This window comes from Sarcophilus harrisii, chromosome 2 (genome assembly GCF_902635505.1).
Source record: "Sarcophilus harrisii chromosome 2, mSarHar1.11, whole genome shotgun sequence".
NCBI lineage: Eukaryota > Metazoa > Chordata > Mammalia > Dasyuromorphia > Dasyuridae > Sarcophilus > Sarcophilus harrisii.
The window spans coordinates 455,197,031-455,215,171 of NC_045427.1; the positions used below are offsets into that span (position 1 = coordinate 455,197,031).

Sequence of the window (18,141 nt, forward strand, 5' to 3'; positions counted from 1 at the left end):
TCAGTTATTTGGAGGCTATTGGGTAAATATTGGCTACCCAGATTTGTGCCGTTTCCCTGCTCCCTGCCACCTCCATCAAAGGGTAAACAGGAAGGGCATACGGAGCAGACTCCATTTAGAAGTTCAATGGAAAAATGGATGGGCAAACCATGGTTTCTGGATTGCTCATAGATGTTAACATATTAGGTATTTACCTGTTCTGTCATGGAACAGAGAAATCAATAAATCCATATGTATTCATTAAACACTTATTTTGTATACTACATATTGGGAAAAACTAGTTTGTTATTATGACTTTACCTCTGTATTTGGTCTTAAGCAAATCATTCTCTAAATTTTCATTTTTCTAGTTATTATAAAACTGATGGAAATTATGAGCATTTTAATCTTCTTACCTACCTTACAATAATGTGTCATGATTTTATTTTATGTATCTTATTTTTACTAATTTGTATTATTCCACTATTACTTCTTTAATAGAGAAAAGAGAGCTTATATGAAATTCTGATCCTGTCTTCATTTTCTACCAGCTTCATGGTTTTGAATTTCTTCAGAACTCTTCTCATCCTTGTCCCATCAGATCTCCCCACCCCTTTCCTTTTTTAGTTTCCTTTTGTGTATTGTCTTCTCCCATTAAATTGTAAGCTCCTTGAGGTCAGTATTACTTGTGTTTATATTTGTGTCCTCAGCACCTAGCACAGAACCTGGCACATAGTAGGCACTTAATAATTGTTTCTTAACTAAGTTCCTAAGCCCAAATGGAACAGCCATGAGTAGGAATCCTGTTCCTTAGCGTCAGTTTGGGTGAACAGGAGTGGCAGAGCAAACAGGGAACCCTCAGAGAGCATGTCCGGACTTCCTCCCGTAGGTTCACACTCACTTCACCACTGAGCCCGAGTCGGGACTGACAGCCGTGCAGCACACATGGTCCCAGGCATCATTTTTCCAAACCTGTCATCTAGAGAGTACAGTCCATGACACAGGAGGCAATGTCCCCTCCTCAGGAAGAAACGGCAGGAGAGCGAGGACAGGCCCTTGGAAAGCAGCGAGGAGTGGTAGCAGGGCCATCATCAGTCACAGGGAACAATAGACACATACGTGTAGCTGCATGGGCTGGGGGGGTGGTGGTGGTGGTGGCTTCCACTGTGTTTTAGATCAGCCCCTTGGGGTAAAGCCCTGGTCATCTTCCCCTCACTATCTCACCGGAGCAAAAGAGCAGATTGGTTCGCAATAAGGGCTGCTTTATTGGATGAGTAGCTTGCCAATGGTTAAAACAAACACACAACTCACTCCCTGTGTTTCCAGGTCAGATTCTTCTGAGTTATAGGCGTACACACACAGGTATTTGGATTGTAAGATCTTCTCAGGAAGGTATAATAAGCCCAGGTGTAGAGACTGTAACTCAGGGAAGGCTACAATAGGTAGCTAGGATGGCTAATTAAAGAGAAAGAAAGCTAAATTAATCCTGGGTCAATCAATCGCATAACATTTATTGAGGGCATACTACATATACTCTTGCAGTATGTGTAGTCCGCCTGTCCTCGCTGTATAAAGCTTATTTGTACTTATTTGTTTGCTTTTACCTCTCTCTGTATCTGCAGTACCTGGCACATATTAGTAGGCACTTAATAATGATTATTGACAGACTGCTAAGAACTGTGCTCAGCTTGGATCTTGCTTTGTAGTTGCCATATGTTAGCCTAATCGCATTCCCAAAGAAAATCTAAATCTTCCTTTGGTTCAAGTAAAGTCTATTGTAAAGAACCTTTATAGGGTTGTCTGTAGAAACATCAAGCTAAGGCCCTGCTCTCTTCCTCACAAAAACTCTTTTCATTTTTCCTCCCATCCTCAAAGCCTCTTTTCCTTACCATCAGTTTGATGAAAATTGATCCATATAAATCTATTCTTTTCCTCAAAAAGTAAGAGGCAGAGAGTCTGAAAGAGAAAGAGAGGGAGAGAGCGTCATCTTCCAGGTATAGCATTGTCTACTTAAAGAAAGCAGCAAATCCCAGAGATAAAGGATCTTTCTTAATGTCCATTTGCCAAAAGATGAAGAACCCCTTGATTGTATGTGCCAGGGAAACGAGAAGATTTCATTATCTTCTCTCTGACAGTGTCTGAAATAGAGGCTTTTTTAAAAGGCGGGAAAATAAGCTTTGCAAGATTTCTTGCTTCTTCTCCCTTTTAGAGTAAAACATGTTGCTTTAAAAAGCAATTAAATGGGGCAGCTAGGTGGTGCAGTGGATAGAACACCAACCCTGAACTCAGGAGGACCTAAGTTCAAATCTGGTCTCAGACACTTAACACTTCCTAGCTGTATGACCCTGGGCAAGTCATTTAACCCCAGTTGCCTCAGCAAAAAAAAAAAAAAAAAGAAAAGAAAGGAAGGAGGGAAGGAAAGGAGGAAAAAAGTGACTGTTCAAAGAGTTGTGGTCCACAATAAATCTGGCCTTGGGGGAAGAGCTACCAAAGGGAAATTGTTGAAGAAGTCCCCTTGATCCCAGGGTGGCAGTCAGGAGAGTGACTCTGGGAGCCTCAGACAACATAGACTGACTACTACCTTTCTTAACTCAGATCTGTCTCTGGTCACCGGGTGAGACATCTTAAGCAAAGACTGTAGAAATGGGTGAGATCTATGGGAAATGGTTTGAATCCACCTTGAAAAGCTGCTTCTATCTCTCTTTAGCTAACCCTTTTTGGGACACAGACCATGGCTTCCTGTCCCTCCCCCATGGTTGAATCCAAGAGGCTCATTGGTGACTTGGAGTGAAAAGAAAGGACATTCTAGTTTCTTTCATAGAGACCCTCTTCCCTCCCTCTTCCCCCAACTATTGGAAAAGAGATTTAAATTAAAATTAGAATCTGCAGTTAAATTTTCAGTAAATTCAAACATTTTAAGTACAGATTAAACTCTCAGCATGAGTTGTGCCACCAAATAGTTTTAGCTCTTGCTTTAAGGTAATATGAAATTGTCAATATAGTCAATAAAATGAATCCAGTGTAAGGGTACAATTTGCAGGTGAAGATGGAATCTTTCGTTTGCTTAATGCACCTATAAGCTGATTTTTAATGAAAATTACTTTTAAAAACAATGAAAAATGAGGAAGAAACCATAGTACAATGTGCCAGTTATCTCTACAAAGTGATTGTACTTTAGAGGAAAGAGTGGTTTTTTCTTAGTCCTTTTTCTGTAATGAAGAGAAAGCCAAATTCACCCCAAAACTCCATTCTGAGGGGATCCCTTTTCAGCCTAGCTTTACCTTCTTAATAATCATTACTCATTAATATGTACTTATGTTAATCACTACATTAGTCATATTTCATGTCATTTAAGAAGTCTGACCCTCTTGATTAAGAAATCAAGTTGTCTTCTTTTCCCAGGAATGCCTCCAAATCCAATCATATCTTTATTGGCCATAATGCCTCTGAATGGCCACATTCCTATTTAACTGAATTTTTCTAGTCAATTGAGGGATAACTAGGAACTTGTTGTTAAATAAACAACAACAAAGTTAACATTTATGAAGTACTTATCCTCATAACAACTTTGTTGTATAGGTATTATTATTACTACTCCCTTTTTATAGTTGAGGAAACTAAAGCTAACTTCTCCAGCCAACATCACAGAGCTCATAAGTATCTGATGGTAGATTGATTCAAACTTAGGACTTCCTGGCGCCACATCTGTTGCTCTTCCCACCACAACTTTGAGTCCGGCTGCATTGAAACCATCTGGGACCATTTTCTCACCTCAACTCCTAGAATACGGTGAACTCTTCTCTGGTTTTTGAGGATCACAAAGGGTCTTCAAATACCTATTCACAACCAGTGTATGATAGGGCTAAATGTGAAAGGAGTTTGGACTCTTATTTGTTTGTTTGTTTTTATTTATTTTTTTATTTATTTATTTTTATTATTATTTTTTAATTTAATAGCCTTTTATTTACAGGATATATACATGGGTAACTTTACAGGATTAACAATTGCCAAACCTCTTGTTCCTGTTTGTTTGTTTTTAAACAAAAGTTCTCTATCTGCCCTGCGCCCCTTTTTAAAAATGAAGAGTCTTGTTCATTTTGGGTTCTAAATACTTGAGTCCTAGAATTTGGTGAACATTTGTTAAACTGAATTATGAGAATCAATTAACTAAGATTTTGTTATATATATAACAGTATTTCTCCTCTATCTCCATCTGGGAAATGTTCCCTCACTCCCACCCTGGTGAGCTTTGGTGACAATTGATTTGTGTAGATTTCCTTCAGAAAAAGCCAGACCCATTTTGGTTATGTTGTTTGTGTTTTCCTTGTCTGAATATTCAGCCACTTATATTACTGCTGGGGACTGTGAGGAAGGGGGAGGACAGACTGTTGCTGCTTCATGGCTGGAAGATCTGCTGGTGTTTTACCCTTGAATCAGCTTGGGGAGGGGAAGAAAAAGGAGGGAGGAGACCAGGTTTCTCTGTTTCTCTCACTGCTGGGGAAAGACTTTCCTATGACTTCTGTTTTCTCCAGCCATCATAAATGGCTAGCTAAATCCTTTGTTGCCACCCTCCAGCCATGAAATATTTTACTCACAGACACCTAATTATCAAGCTGGGGTTTATAAAGCAAGTCTGAAAGCCATTTGAATATAGTATAACCATTCCTGCATAATAACTATGTAATATATAATCATAATAATTATACATAATTTGTGTTTACAGTGCCTGAAAGATTAAACTCCTCCGTACAGACATTTTCTAAAAACAGACCTAGGATTTGCCGATTACTGTGATTATTTAGCATGTATATCACATTTTCTATTTTGAAAACTGCTGCATTCACTTATATTAGTCATGCCTTATAAGTACTTGGGGCTGGAGGAGGGAGGCTGCAGTCTTTCAGGAAGATGAGATGTAGAGACTCATGGCCAAGCTGAGCTAAGAGTTGTCACTGTACTATCTTACCAACTATGAAGAACATGCTAGACAGACAGTAGTGGTGAGGCTTGGAGAGTATCTTGGAGGCTAGCCCTCTCTCAATTCCTTGTGCTCCTCTAGAGGTCCTATCCCAAGGAGTCCAGCTCCATTCCCCTCAGACCAGGCAAATGAGCATAAAGGAATCAGCATTCTATTACTCTCTTCCACAATTCTAGCCCACCCTACTTTAATGCTTTTTTTTTCAGAACTGGGTTGTTTTTGACCTCCAGTATTCTGCAATAGATTATTATGGTATTAAAAGATAAAATATTTTGATGTTATACAATACTATGCATATATTTCATGCATTTTTTAGTTTCTAAACTTTTTCTGTGTCATCTGCTAGTCTTTACCTGTTGTCTTCAACTTTTACAAAATTCCCCTCAAATTCCCATTGATTTTCTTACACCAAGCCACAATATATCAGAACCATAATGGGGAAAGTTATGATATGGAAGGGATAACTGTAGAATTCTTTGTCTGAGAGATCGAGAGATCATTAGTTCAAGCTCCCTCTAATCAGACATTTACCCTTAAGTATGAACTCTTCCAATAAATCTGAAACTATGCTGATATATGTTGATTTTCAGAGAAAGAAAGGAAGAAGGACAAGGGAACACACATTTATACAGTGACTACTATGTGCCAGGCACTATGCTAAGCACTTTATTAGTGTTATCTTTTTTTGATCTTGGATGATAGAGGATGTTGTTGTCCTCACTCTCCAGTTGTGAAAACTGAGGCAGACAGAGGTTAAGTGTCTTACTAAGGTCACATAACTAGTAAGTATCTTACAAACTAGTAAGGCTGAGTTTAAAGTCAGCCCTTCCTATCTTCAGACTCAGGGCTATGTGCACTGAGTCACCTACCTGCCTAAAAGAACTCCTTTAGAACTGATTATCTTTGGTTCTAATCATGGCACTTAACCTGAAATCTGGATGATATTGTCACTTTTGTATGTATATGTTGTCTTCAGGGCTTAGCCTTCCAGCCTAGGCAGTTGCTTCTTTGGACTGCTTCCCCAGCATTCAAAAAGGTTTGGTTCAATTGGATAAACATTTTTTAAGTGCCAGCCATATGCGTGTTACTGTGCCAAAAAAAAAAGGCGGGGCTATAGAGATGAAAAAAAAAATCACTCCTCCTAAGAAGTTTATATTTGACTAGAAGGTACTATAAGTATACTGATAAATATAAGATCATATGAGGTGAGATGGAAAGAGTATGCACTGGGGGCATAGGGAACAACCGAGCTGAACTTTGAAAGAACATAAAAATTCTGAGACGTGGAGATGAGAAGCCTTTCCTGATTTCTCCTAATTGCTAATGTCCTCACTTCTAATTCCCTTGTATTTAATGATTTTATCTTTATTTTGTATGCTGTATATACTGTATATCTGTATATTTACATATGAGTATGGGGTGTCCCCAATAGAATGTAAGCTTTTTGAGCTTTCCCCCTCCCTACATTCTATTGGGGACACCCCATACTCACGTGTCTTTGAGGTCAGTGTTTCATTTTTAACTCTGTGCCCCCAACATCTGGCACAGTGCTAGTTTTGTAGGTCCTTGAAAATTGTATGTTTGGTGTTTGGCCACGTGCCTCCTATGTTATCTTGGGGATTCTTTCCCAAGTATGGATCAGACCAGATGGTTGTTCCAACCTCAGAAATCCTGTGATTCTGTGGCATAAATAGGGAGTGTATGTGTGTTGTCATCTTGTCTCTCAAACTAAACTCTGAGCCTCCCTGGTCAGAGGGAAACAAGAACAGGGTCTTCATTTTCTTTGGCATTTCCCTCAGCACCTACTTCAGGGTTAGGCACAAAATAGGTGCACAGTACTATTTTCATGGAAAGCTTTTCCAAAGGCCTAGGCTGGAACTCATTTGTTCTTTTTTGGAAGGGGAGCAAAAAGCCTTGACTTAAGCCTAGTCTTTGGGAGAGTGTCTTGTTTAGTCTCCAGTTCCCTTCTTAGCATCTAATTGGAAATGAAGGACATCACTGTGACTTCAAAGCGCTGAAAGTAAAATATGCTTTCCACTTCTTATCAGAGACAGGATGCAGAATTAGGTATAGACTCTTCAGACATGGTCAATGTGTTGATTTGTTTTCCTTAACTATATTTCTTAAAAGGGCAAAGTTCATTGGAGGAAGAATCATTGAGAAGTGATAGCAGTGTTTAAAAAAAATCAATAAAATATATTTTTTAAAGCAGTGGTTAGGATGTTCATTACCAGTTCAATAAATTCTACTATAAAATCATGATTAAGCTGAATGTTTGCTTGGACTTTAAAAAGATAGAAATAGGAAGGTCAGAGAGCTCAGAAGATCTTTTTAATCTGTCACCAGTCTTCTAAAGAAAGAAGCTTCCTCTCCTCCCCTTCTTTTTCTTTCTTTTCCTCTCTTCTCTCCCCTCCCCTCTTTCTCTCTCACATTGTGCCTTGCTATATCTGTTTCCTTCTCTCTGTCTCTCTCTCCCTTTTCCCCTCCCTTCATTTCTATCCTTCTCTCCCTCCCTCCCTCCCTTCTTACTTCCCTTCTCTTTCTCCCCTCTCCTCTTCTCTCTTCTCTCTCTTCCCCCACCCTTTTCTCTGTTTCTCCCTGTCTCTCTCCCTTCCCCCCCTCCTCTTTCTCTTCTTCTGTCTTTCCCCCTTGCCTCTCCTCTCTTCTTTTTCTTCCTGCCATGAACCATCTCCTCGATAGGTTGGGACAGGCTTATTTGTCTTGTTCACAGTCCTAGACCCTGTACCAGAAGGACCTGCCACTGATCTCACTCAGAGAAGAGAGTGTGAAAGGTGCTAGAGAAAAGATAAGCCTTCTCTTAATGTGTTCCTCATTCTCTAGAAAAGCCCTGGTATACCCTCCCTTTGTTTGGTATCGGAGCCTGCTATTAACAGTTCTGACAGAAGTGAATCACTGTGTTATTTGGAGCAGCAATAAAGTGTTTGTTACTGCTTGTTGTTTTATTGTTAAGTAATTTCTCAGATGCCCTTTGAAAGATGTACATCCCCATCCCTAGCCTGGTATAACCAGAGGACAGAAGCATGAAACTTGTGAACTTTAATAGCTATGACAATCACTGTTAGTATAAAAAAAATGCATTTTTAATATTAAAAGGATAAATTTTCTAAAATTCTTTAGTATTTAAAGAGACTTGATTGCCAAAGACTATATTTCCCAATGAAGAAAGAGATCCCTCCTGGGCCTGGCTCTGAAAGCCCCTAATCCATCATTAATTGGGTTTTATGGGCATCTGCCTGTAAAGCTCGTACAACAGCTTTGATGGTGCAGTTTGGGAAAGATAGAAATAGATGATCCAAGGACTTCTGAGGCGAAACAGCTCCTCCAGCAGGAAGCTGCTGCAGGAGCTGGCAGCATCTCCAGAGGGAAGGAGGGGATGCTCTGGCCTCTTTCCAGAAGGAACTAGCGGGGATGGTTTCGAACAACTCTTATTCTTTTGTATTGCCAAAGGCATCAGGAGTGTCTGGGGGCTTTTACAAATCTGATATTAAGGGCATTAAGAGTCAGGGGGAGCTCTGGGTTATGGCAACATTTCCTGGCAAATTTTCTGACTAAAGAGTTGGACGACCTGGTTCAGGCTCTTTTGTGTGTGTAGGGATAACTGAGGAGGTGGGTGGGTGGAATTTCAGGCCTATGGGATCAGAGGTAGAGAAGAGCAGGCTTGTAGATCATCAGAGATACTACCCATGCTGTGCAGGGCAAGACTGTCATGACTATTTTCGGTGTTAATTGGCTTTGTGGGATCAAAGACTAACCACCTTTTTTTCTTCTTCCCTCAATGCAGCCTGTTTGAACATTACTGCTATTCTCGTGGTGGGATGCGCCATAGTTCCTACACATGCATCTGTGGCAGGTAAGAATAAAGTCCAGCCCTCAAAACAGTTTGCTTTGCCCTATTCCCGGGTCATGCTTTTAGCTGAAACGACCTGTATTTAGTCTTGAGGAAAGTCACTATTCACAGGGACCATAGAGAGTTTGAGATATTGTTCGCTCTGTGTCCCCACAGAGTCCAGCTGTCTGCATTGTGAATCCAGCTACCCTTGAGCCCTTATGATTGGGTCTATATGTACTAGGGGAACATGGCACATGATTTCAAGGGTTTGATTTCATTGTCTGTTTATTTGGTAGACTGCATTATTGGAGAGGAATAAAACTGGGATGTTAAGTAAAGCTTGTCTACCAGATGTGCGCACTGAACAATAATATACATATGGACATTCTCAAAGCTATATCAGCTTTATTTGCCTAGTGCCACCCCAGGCAGCAGGGGGCAGTGCTGCAAATCAGTAGTATTAGAGCCAGTGAATTCCCATTGGCACAGCCTCTTCCGTCTCCACAACAGAATTTCAACTTAATTCAACAAATGTTCACTAAATGCTTTACTGGGTCTAAGACCTTCAGTTGAGTGTTGGCAATCCAGATGAAGAATGACTGCTTTTAAAGGAGCTTTCAGTCTAATATGGTAAAAATGGCATGCCTTTCTTTCTATCTATCTACAGCACTTGGAGCCTGACACATAGTAGGTGTTAACAAAGGCTTGACTGACACATGCACAGTGCAGATGTGCCCTTATGAACACTCATATGTGATAATGAACTATACACTCAGGCTTATATGTGTCCACAAACACATTTACATCGCACACATTCCATCACATATATTCACACAAATATATGGAACATTCTATGTGTTCACATATGCACATATATTTTCCCATGTCATATCTGAATGCTCAGTCATAGTCACATATGTGTATACATGCGTAGAAATAAATCTTGCCTATAAAAACCATGTGCATTCAGTCACACACGTGGAAATACACATGCACCTATTTTCTGAACAGAATCAGGAGCGTTTGTACAAGCTGCTCATTACTGACGCCCATTCTGTAACAGCATGATTTGTAAGCAATTACATTCTACAAGCATAAGTTGCTTGTAAAATTATATAATGCATGTCACCTGGATGCTGTTTCCATTATTCAGCAGTGTTGTTGGGCACTGTGACATTACTGTAATAGGGGCTCCAAAAAATCCTGATGTGTTTCATGTAGTTTTCTGTCTCATTTTTAAAAACAGCTTAAAGAAGATAAACTGAAAAAAGTCTTCAGACCCCCTAGGACCTCCAAAAATCATAATAACTCCCTTATTCCTCAGTCCTTACATTCCCTTCCTTCTTCACCCATCAGCTGCCCACAACCACCAGAGTACAGAGTGTACCACCAGAGCAGGACCAACCTTGGTTGGTCCGTGTCTTCTAGTATTGTCTTTAGGGGAATTGCCGCCAGAGTGAATTCTTAATTATTCTAGGACTAATTATCTGAGTAGGTTTTCCAGAGTCTTTTGTGTTTCATCCTTTTCCCTGCCTTTTGACCCTTTCCTGACTATTAGCCCCTCATTAGAAGAGGCACAGGGACAGAATGAAGGAATGAGATTTGATTTAGTCAATTTTAGTCCTTATTAACGAGGCAGATTTGATTACAGTGAGGTTTAGGATTATCTGCAGATTTTAATTAGGTCTTATTTTCTCCTTTTAAGCCCTCATTATCAGAAAATGAAGGGCTAGCGCCACTCTAAGGCTGAACAATGCCTTGTCCTCTTAGACTTCATACCTGAGCAGCCAAAGCTGTGGGCTTCCCTTGGCCCCAGAAGCAGTGTCCAGATCAGCTGGCTAGAAAAATTAGGTTTTGTCTCAGACTGGCATCTGAAGGCTTGGATGGGCTGATGCCAGTCAGTAATTCCATATGCCTGACCAGAACAGAGAGACCTCTGGCAGAACAAGTGGGCATCAAAGTGGGAGGGACAGCAAGATGCACTCCGGTAAAACCTGAGGTCTCTACCCATCTTTCACCTTGATGTTTCATAGACCTAGGGAATAACAATAGGGAAGACAATGACATGCGGAGACCAAAAAATAGGTCACTGAGTAGGTCGAAGTGTTTCAGAAGTAAAGATCAAGGCCCCCAATTCTCAAGGAGATTTTTTTTTTAGGTGAGCTCCCCTGTGCCTCTGTTTGCCTTGCTGCTAAGAATAAAAATGTTTTCTTATGTTGGAAGATGGATATTGTTCCTTCCCTTATGAGTCTTTTTTCATGCAGCCCTTCTTATCCCCTCCTTCACCAGGAAACAAAAGGCTCCCTCCTAGTTCCTTCTCCCCTCCCCCCAACAAATCATACCTGTCAGGTATGATGCCAGGTACTAAGACTGAAGCCTGAGGTTATCCATCGAGCTTTCTCATGGGGTGATGGTGCATGTCTGCATCAGGAAACCTCATTCATAACCACGCTGGAGGGGAAGACAGAAGCTACTCACATTTCCTTGTGGCTCCAAAAGAGGCATCAAACATGTCAGGTCTACTGTACATGCTGGCTTTCTTGCCTACTTGCCAAGTTTTTGGAATAAAAAAAATCAATCATTTTAGTTTGAAAAATTAAGGACCCCAGTATGAGATGAAAAGCAGAATTAGTTCCATTCTTGGCTACTGGGATTTCAGTTAGGCAATAGAGAACTTTATTTCTCCAGCTTTGGACATGGGGCCAGGCCTAGGGGATGGGGTTTGGGTCAGAGAATAGAGGAAGACAGTTCTTAAAGACAAGTTGAAATCATTTCATTGAGTAATGAATAGTGCTCACTATGATGACTTTAGTGAAAAGGAAGAAAGTTTAGACCCAAACTCTAAAATAGTAGGCTCAGGGATTTCCTGGAAAAATCCCAGAGCCTCAAAGTTTAAAATGAAAAAACATCTCCAAAGTGTCTTAAAGAGAAATCACAGGTAATGAATCAGTCAGCCCTGGCAGTGTAGCTCCTGAGCACTTGTTAAATGTTTTGTCCAGTGAGAGATAAGTATAGCGGTCAGACTAAAGTGTTATAATCCCTATCCGTACTGAGCTTAGGGTCTAGTTAAGCAGATAGCACATGCACACATAATGAGCACTAAGTGACTGTGTGATCTCCTGGCTTACCTGTAGTGCCTTCCTCATCCAGCCACATTGTGTAGCAATCCTTTCCAGCTGCGTCTCTCCAGCTGGGTAGATAGAGGCAAGCAGGTGGTAGTAAAGAGACACTGGCAATCATCAGAGGCCGCTGAAAATTGATGGGACCGTAATGATGGACACAGATTCAGGAGACAGAGCAGAGATGCCTTCCTAGAAACTGAAGTTGGCCAGGGAGGGATTGGAGCTGGCCTGCTTGAAATGAATCTGCGTGGCAGAGGTGGCTAACATGAGGGGAAATGGCAAGCAGGAGTCAAACTGGCTGGAGGCAACAAGGACTAATGGTTAGTATTGTTGTAAGCTGCTGCCCAGTGCTCCGTGTTGCTCCATAGTTCTGCTGAGCTGCCAAAGATTTGCCTACCTTTCCAGGTAGGGAATGTGGGGATGTGGAGGAAGACATCAGTTACAAAGGTTCCAGTAAGATCTGCCAGGGTCCTCACAAACCAAATCCCTAATGATGTTTACTGTACCCAGACTCCAGGGCAGCTCAGGAGTATAACTACAGATACATAAAAATGTTAGAACAGGAGTTGTACCAGCAAACACAGATAAGGGAAAATGGATATCCCAAACCATTGTAGCCTCATTGCCACTAGAACCTTTTTTTTGTTCCCTTCCCATTCCTCTCCTTTTACTTGTTTGTTCTATATCTGTAGACAGTATTATGAGAAAGTCTCTCATCGACTAGCAAAGAATGCATTGACTATCTTGTTTAAATATTGCAGCTATATAGATAGAAACATTGGTATGCTATCTGAGCACGAGCAGCAATACTTGCCCCCTTCCAGTGCTCTGTGCTGCAACCAACACATATAGCTGCGATTTCTGTTGGCCCAAGTGTCCTCTGGCCCAGCCTGGATGTAACCAGTTAGGTCTCTGCTGAGGTGGAAGTCTTCCATATATGAATAATACATTTGAACATCTCAGTTCTTGGAAATTTTCTACTCTGGTGGATAGAGAGAAAAATCATTATTTCTACTTTTATGATTCCTGTGCCTCCTGAAAGGGGCCATAAATATTACACACAGGTGATTTTTTTTTTCAACAGACTTAAAAGTTCTCTTTTTTATTTTTTTCCAAAGAGGCATAAATGAATGGGGGGAACTTTCACATGACAGAACAGCCCCCAGGTACTTTGCTGCAATAGCCAATCTAGCAGCTTCTTATTCCCTTTTTTCCTTGAAAAGTCAAAACCAAGCAGTCCCTGAGGATTCTTCTTCCTTTCCTCAGAGAAGTTTTCTCTCACTAAATTCTCAGGAATCAGGATAGAGCCTTATGGTCTCCCCCCAAATACTCTCTTCTCTGCTTTGTATCAGGAAATTCGACATCTTTAGAATCTACATTTTCCGTTGTCAATAACATTGAGGAAGTCTGGTGACCAACCTTGCTCCTGCATTTCCTTGTATAGCATGGTATAGAGAAAGTATTTGTGCCTTAGTTTTGTCATTTGTAAAATACTGGAGTCAGGCTGTGCACATCCTGGGAAGAGGCATGAGACATCACTAACAGAATATTTTTATAATCCATTAAAAGCATATTTGCCAAGTGTCTAGGATGCAAGTCTTTCTGAGTCTTCTTTTCTGTAAATAATCTCCCTTTGGTAGATCCAAGTACATCGTAAGAAATTTCTAGCCAAAATGAAATGATTGGGTATGGTCTAATCATCAGTGATCTTTTTTTTTTCCTTCTAATTTCCCAACTTAAGAAATTCCCGAGCTTCTTTCTGTTGCCTGTCCCTCCCCTATTGCCATTTCTATGCATATATAGTATGGTGACAAGCCTTGTTTTGTCCTTTTTTTAAGTGGAGAGAATGCTGCTGTCTTACACTATGGACATGCTGGAGCCCCAAATGACAAGACGATTCAAGATGGAGACCTATGGTAAGTACATAGAGTGAAGGGAGGGCCAAGGACCCCAGTCTCCCATCCTTTGGTGGCGAGTGCCTCGTTACAGAGAGGCAGGCTCTGCAGTAGCCCAAGAGCACAGGAAAACTACATTGCCCTAACCTCCTGCTACATTTAGGTTCATAGACATCATGCCTAGGACCAAGTGTTAGATTTCCCACAGATTATTTTCACACACACACACAAAAAGAAATTCCAGAATGTCCTCTTTTTGTGCATTAATAACAAATCTAACACATAATTTATTTCAGCGTCTTTTAGTAGCTGACACTGTGCTGAGTCTATTCCCAAGACCAAAACTAAGGCTGTTGTCAGTTCTCAAGTATGAAACAGGCATAGACCATATTCAGCTAGCCATGTACATTGAAGAATAAAAGATTTCAAAGCGGGAGGGTTTTTTTTTGGGGGGGGGGGAGGAATTGGAGAGGGACTGAGATTTTGCTATTCATATATTCTATATCCAGTATTCTTCCCTATATCCATTATGTAGTATTAATTCAATAGGTTTCAAGGTTGGAGAGATTTACATATAGGAGAGACACATGTATGATGTTGTGAGTGTCTGAATGGGCTTTCCCAGGAGGAAAATAGCCTGATTATTAGATGGCCATCATGATGAACATGTATTTTTTGATTCTTCTAAATCTTCCTCTTCTTCCATTACAAACACAGGCTCTTTTTTTTTTTTTTTTTAATAATAGCTTTTTATTTTCAAAATTTATGCAAAGATAGTTTTCAACATTCACCGTTCCAAAACTCTGTATTCCAAATTTTTCTCCCTCCCTTCACCCCACCTACTCCCCTAGAAAGCAAATAATCCAATATATATTAAAGATATGAAATTCTTTTATACACATTTCCCTATTTATTATGCTGCACAAGAAAAATCGGATCAAAAAGAAAAAAAGTGAGAAAGAAAATAAAAAGTAAGCAAACAATAATAAAAAAGGTGAAAATGCTATATTGTGATCCACAGTCAACCCCCATAGTCCTTTCTCTGGATGCAGATGACTCTTTCCATCACAAGTCTATTAGAATTGGCCTAAATCACCTTATTGTTGAAGAGTCATGTTCTTCAGAATTGACCATAGCATAATCTTCTTGTTGCTGACAAACACAGGGTCTTAAACTCTTCCTCTTTCCTCTTCAAAAGTTAGAAGAACTAGGATGATTTAACCTGAGATAGGCTAAATACTCCTAACACATTTTCAGTATTATGTAGAGAGCAGCAGATGGTGGACAGGAGAGACTGGAGGAACAAGACAGAATTGGTTTCTGTTTAAGGGAGCTCTTTGAAGTTCATAAGTAGTTAAAAGTAGATTACTAAGAAATTCTATAGAATGCCACTTTGGGAAGTATTTTTTTGGTTGTTGTTCTGTTTTGTTTTGTTTTGTTTTTTGCTGAGGCAATTGGGGTTAAGTGACTTGCCCAGGGTCACACAGATAGGAAGTGTTAAATGTCTGAGACCAGATTTAAACTCATATCCTCCTGACTTCAGGGCTGGTACTCTGTCCACTTTGTCTCCTAGCTGCCCCATTTTTGGAAGTTTTTAAAGGTAGTGCAGACTTGTTTGACTGAGAAGCATGAGGATACCGACTTTCTAGTTTCTAAAATCCTATGATCTTGAGACAGCAATGGCCTTCCCAATGAATTCTTGGATGATGGAATTCTGGTTGTTCCTACCACTCATCCCATTGTATGATCATGGGCTTTCATTATCAATACCTGGAAAAACCCATGTTTTGTGTCCTTAGCCTGATGAATCTTTGATGTTTGTTGGGTTTTGTTTTTATCTTTGATTGTTGCCTTCATTAGAAATTATTAATATAAGATTCAGTGACTTTTTGAGCCAATCAAAGTAATAAAATTCTGCTTATATATACTCTCTCATTACTAAGGCTGTTTATTGCTGATTTTGATTATCTTGTGGATATGCCAGAAGGCCAAGTCATTTAATTAATTAATACATAAGTTCTAAGGCAAAGAACAGACACCTCCTGCTGGGGCCTAAGCTCCTCACATAGTTGTCTTGACTCCATTTACCACTGGAGCTTCTGGAAATTAGCCTCTTGTTCACAGATAGGGACACTGTGTCTTTCCCTCTAAATTCTATGATAAGGTTCAAAATGTATTTTCCTCAGATCTCCATTTAATCACTCAATTCTGAGTCCTATTTAAAAGTGGTACATCTTTCAGAAAGTTAAAAATTGTGATTACCATTTAGATGACTGATGAAGAAAACAGAAGGAGGTAGGAAACTTCAGCCCCACAAAGGGAAGCTCTGCCCCATGATTTGGTGAAGAGGAATAATCTCTAGATTTCTATGTGATAAGTAATTTATTCTACAATAATACTAACAAAAAGCAAGATCTCCCCAGCTCTTGCTATTCATGCTCTTGAGAAGCCTTTCTGTTTCATTCTGCTCATTTCCTCCAGACTTTCTGTCTGCCTTTATGCAGTTACAACTGCTCATTGGAAATCAGAGCTGGACTGGATCCAGCAGATGCAAGAAAGTCTTGTGAAAGATTGAGATGTCATGGAAAAAGGGACTGATCCATCCTGGCCTTCAGAGTAAAGAAGAGTACCCCTATCACCATTATCTCCATTCCCAATTTAAAACCATTTCTTTGCTTATGTAACTTTTCATTCTAGCATAATACCTTAGAGTCACATTTTATTTCTTTGGATTCCTTGGATTCTGTGCTTCATCCTTTTCATTCTTAGCCTGAGTAAAAGGTGGAATCATTAGTTGATTCTTCCTCAGTGGAGCCCAGTATCAAAGAGGTAGGGGAAAGGGGTTTTAACTTTAAATTCATTTCTCACTCTTATTGGCCACAGTGCCCTGAAAATTGCAGTGTCACTCATTTTCCATTATATTTCGATTATGGGGAAGGAGATCCTTTTAGCAGTCCCCAAAATTTTCTGCAGCTAAAGGAGGGCACCTTTTAGCAGCATCAGATCATTAGATCTCTGCCCAAGTGTTCCTTTCTTTGGATATAGAATTACTTTCTTTTTTAAAAAAAGATTTTAAATATAATTTATTGTAGTATTAAATTATTATTATTAATATCATTTATTAAATTATATTATCAAATTTTATATATTATTAGATATCATTTATTATTATATCACCTACATTTCCTTCCTCCTCCTTCCAGAGAGCCATTGTTTCTAGTAAATAATTTTTAAGGAAAAAAAAGGGAGGGGGAATCGCATCAAAACCAAACAATATATTGAAAAATCTTACAGTGATCCATACTTGTGGACCCTCCACTTCTGCAGAGAAATCAGGGGAGATATCTTCTCCTGTCTTTTTTTCCTTTTACATTGTTGTAATTATTGTGATTATCTTTTTCTTGGCTCTTCTTACTTCATTTTGCCTTAAGTCTGTGTAAGTCTTTCCATTCTTATTTATATTCATCTCATTCATTGTTCCTTTTAGCACAGTAATATTCCTTTACATTCATGTACTACTACTTATTTAGTCATTTGATGGGCATCTACTGTGTTTCCAATTCTTTGCAGTTCATTTCCAAAGTATTTACAATTCTGTTATCTTATTGAATCTCATAACAGCTCTAAAGAGGAAGGGAAAGGCTGGAATTATGCTTTCCATTTTATAGACAAGAATAAAGCCCAGAGAAGTGACATGACTAGTTTAAGGTATCATCACATGTTGGTAAAAGAGGCAGGTCTCTTAACTTTAATCCTCATGATCCTGAAGCCATCTTCTGGTCCTTGACTGTCTCCAAAGTGGGGATGAGTGGAAGATTAATCCCAGAGGTTCTCCACTTTGACTATCTGGTCCCAGGAAACATGCTTTTAAAGATGACTAATAATGGCTCATGCAAAGTCTTCAAACAACATGAAGTTTCAGAAGTCCTAAGTAAGAGTCCATTCCTTTTGAGTTGCATCTGACACAGCAAATTGTAATGCAATAAAGGCATTTGGACAATCCTTCAGAGCACTTTGTAATAGAATCTGGTCCATGTGGTATTGAAAATGGGTTGTAGCTACTAGCCATCATGGGGAAGGCTTTCAGCCTTTGTTATTGTGTGAACACATTCCGCGTGAGTAGCCTATATCTCTGTTTATTGCTGTGCAGCTATGTCATGGAGGGATAAATGATACAACAGACTTCATGTCTGAACTGCTCAGAGTTAAAAGCTATTAGGATAAAAATGTACTGTCAGCTGGTTACAGAAGAAGATAATACCTCATGGTGGGAATCTTCAGGGTGCATGTAGAAACAGTTTAAAACACAAAAAGAAG

The 18,141-nt window shown here is 39.7% G+C and overlaps 1 protein-coding gene across 1 annotated transcript in view; it reads left to right on the forward strand.

Moving 5' to 3' along the window:
* PEPD (peptidase D) overlaps positions 1-18,141 on the forward strand; it is a 251,936-nt gene that overhangs the window by 173,759 nt on the left and 60,036 nt on the right. Inside the window, exons 10-11 of the mRNA XM_031954371.1 lie at positions 8,760-8,828; positions 13,768-13,845. Coding sequence (XP_031810231.1) covers positions 8,760-8,828; positions 13,768-13,845 — 147 coding nt within the window. The remainder of the gene's footprint in view (positions 1-8,759; positions 8,829-13,767; positions 13,846-18,141) is intronic.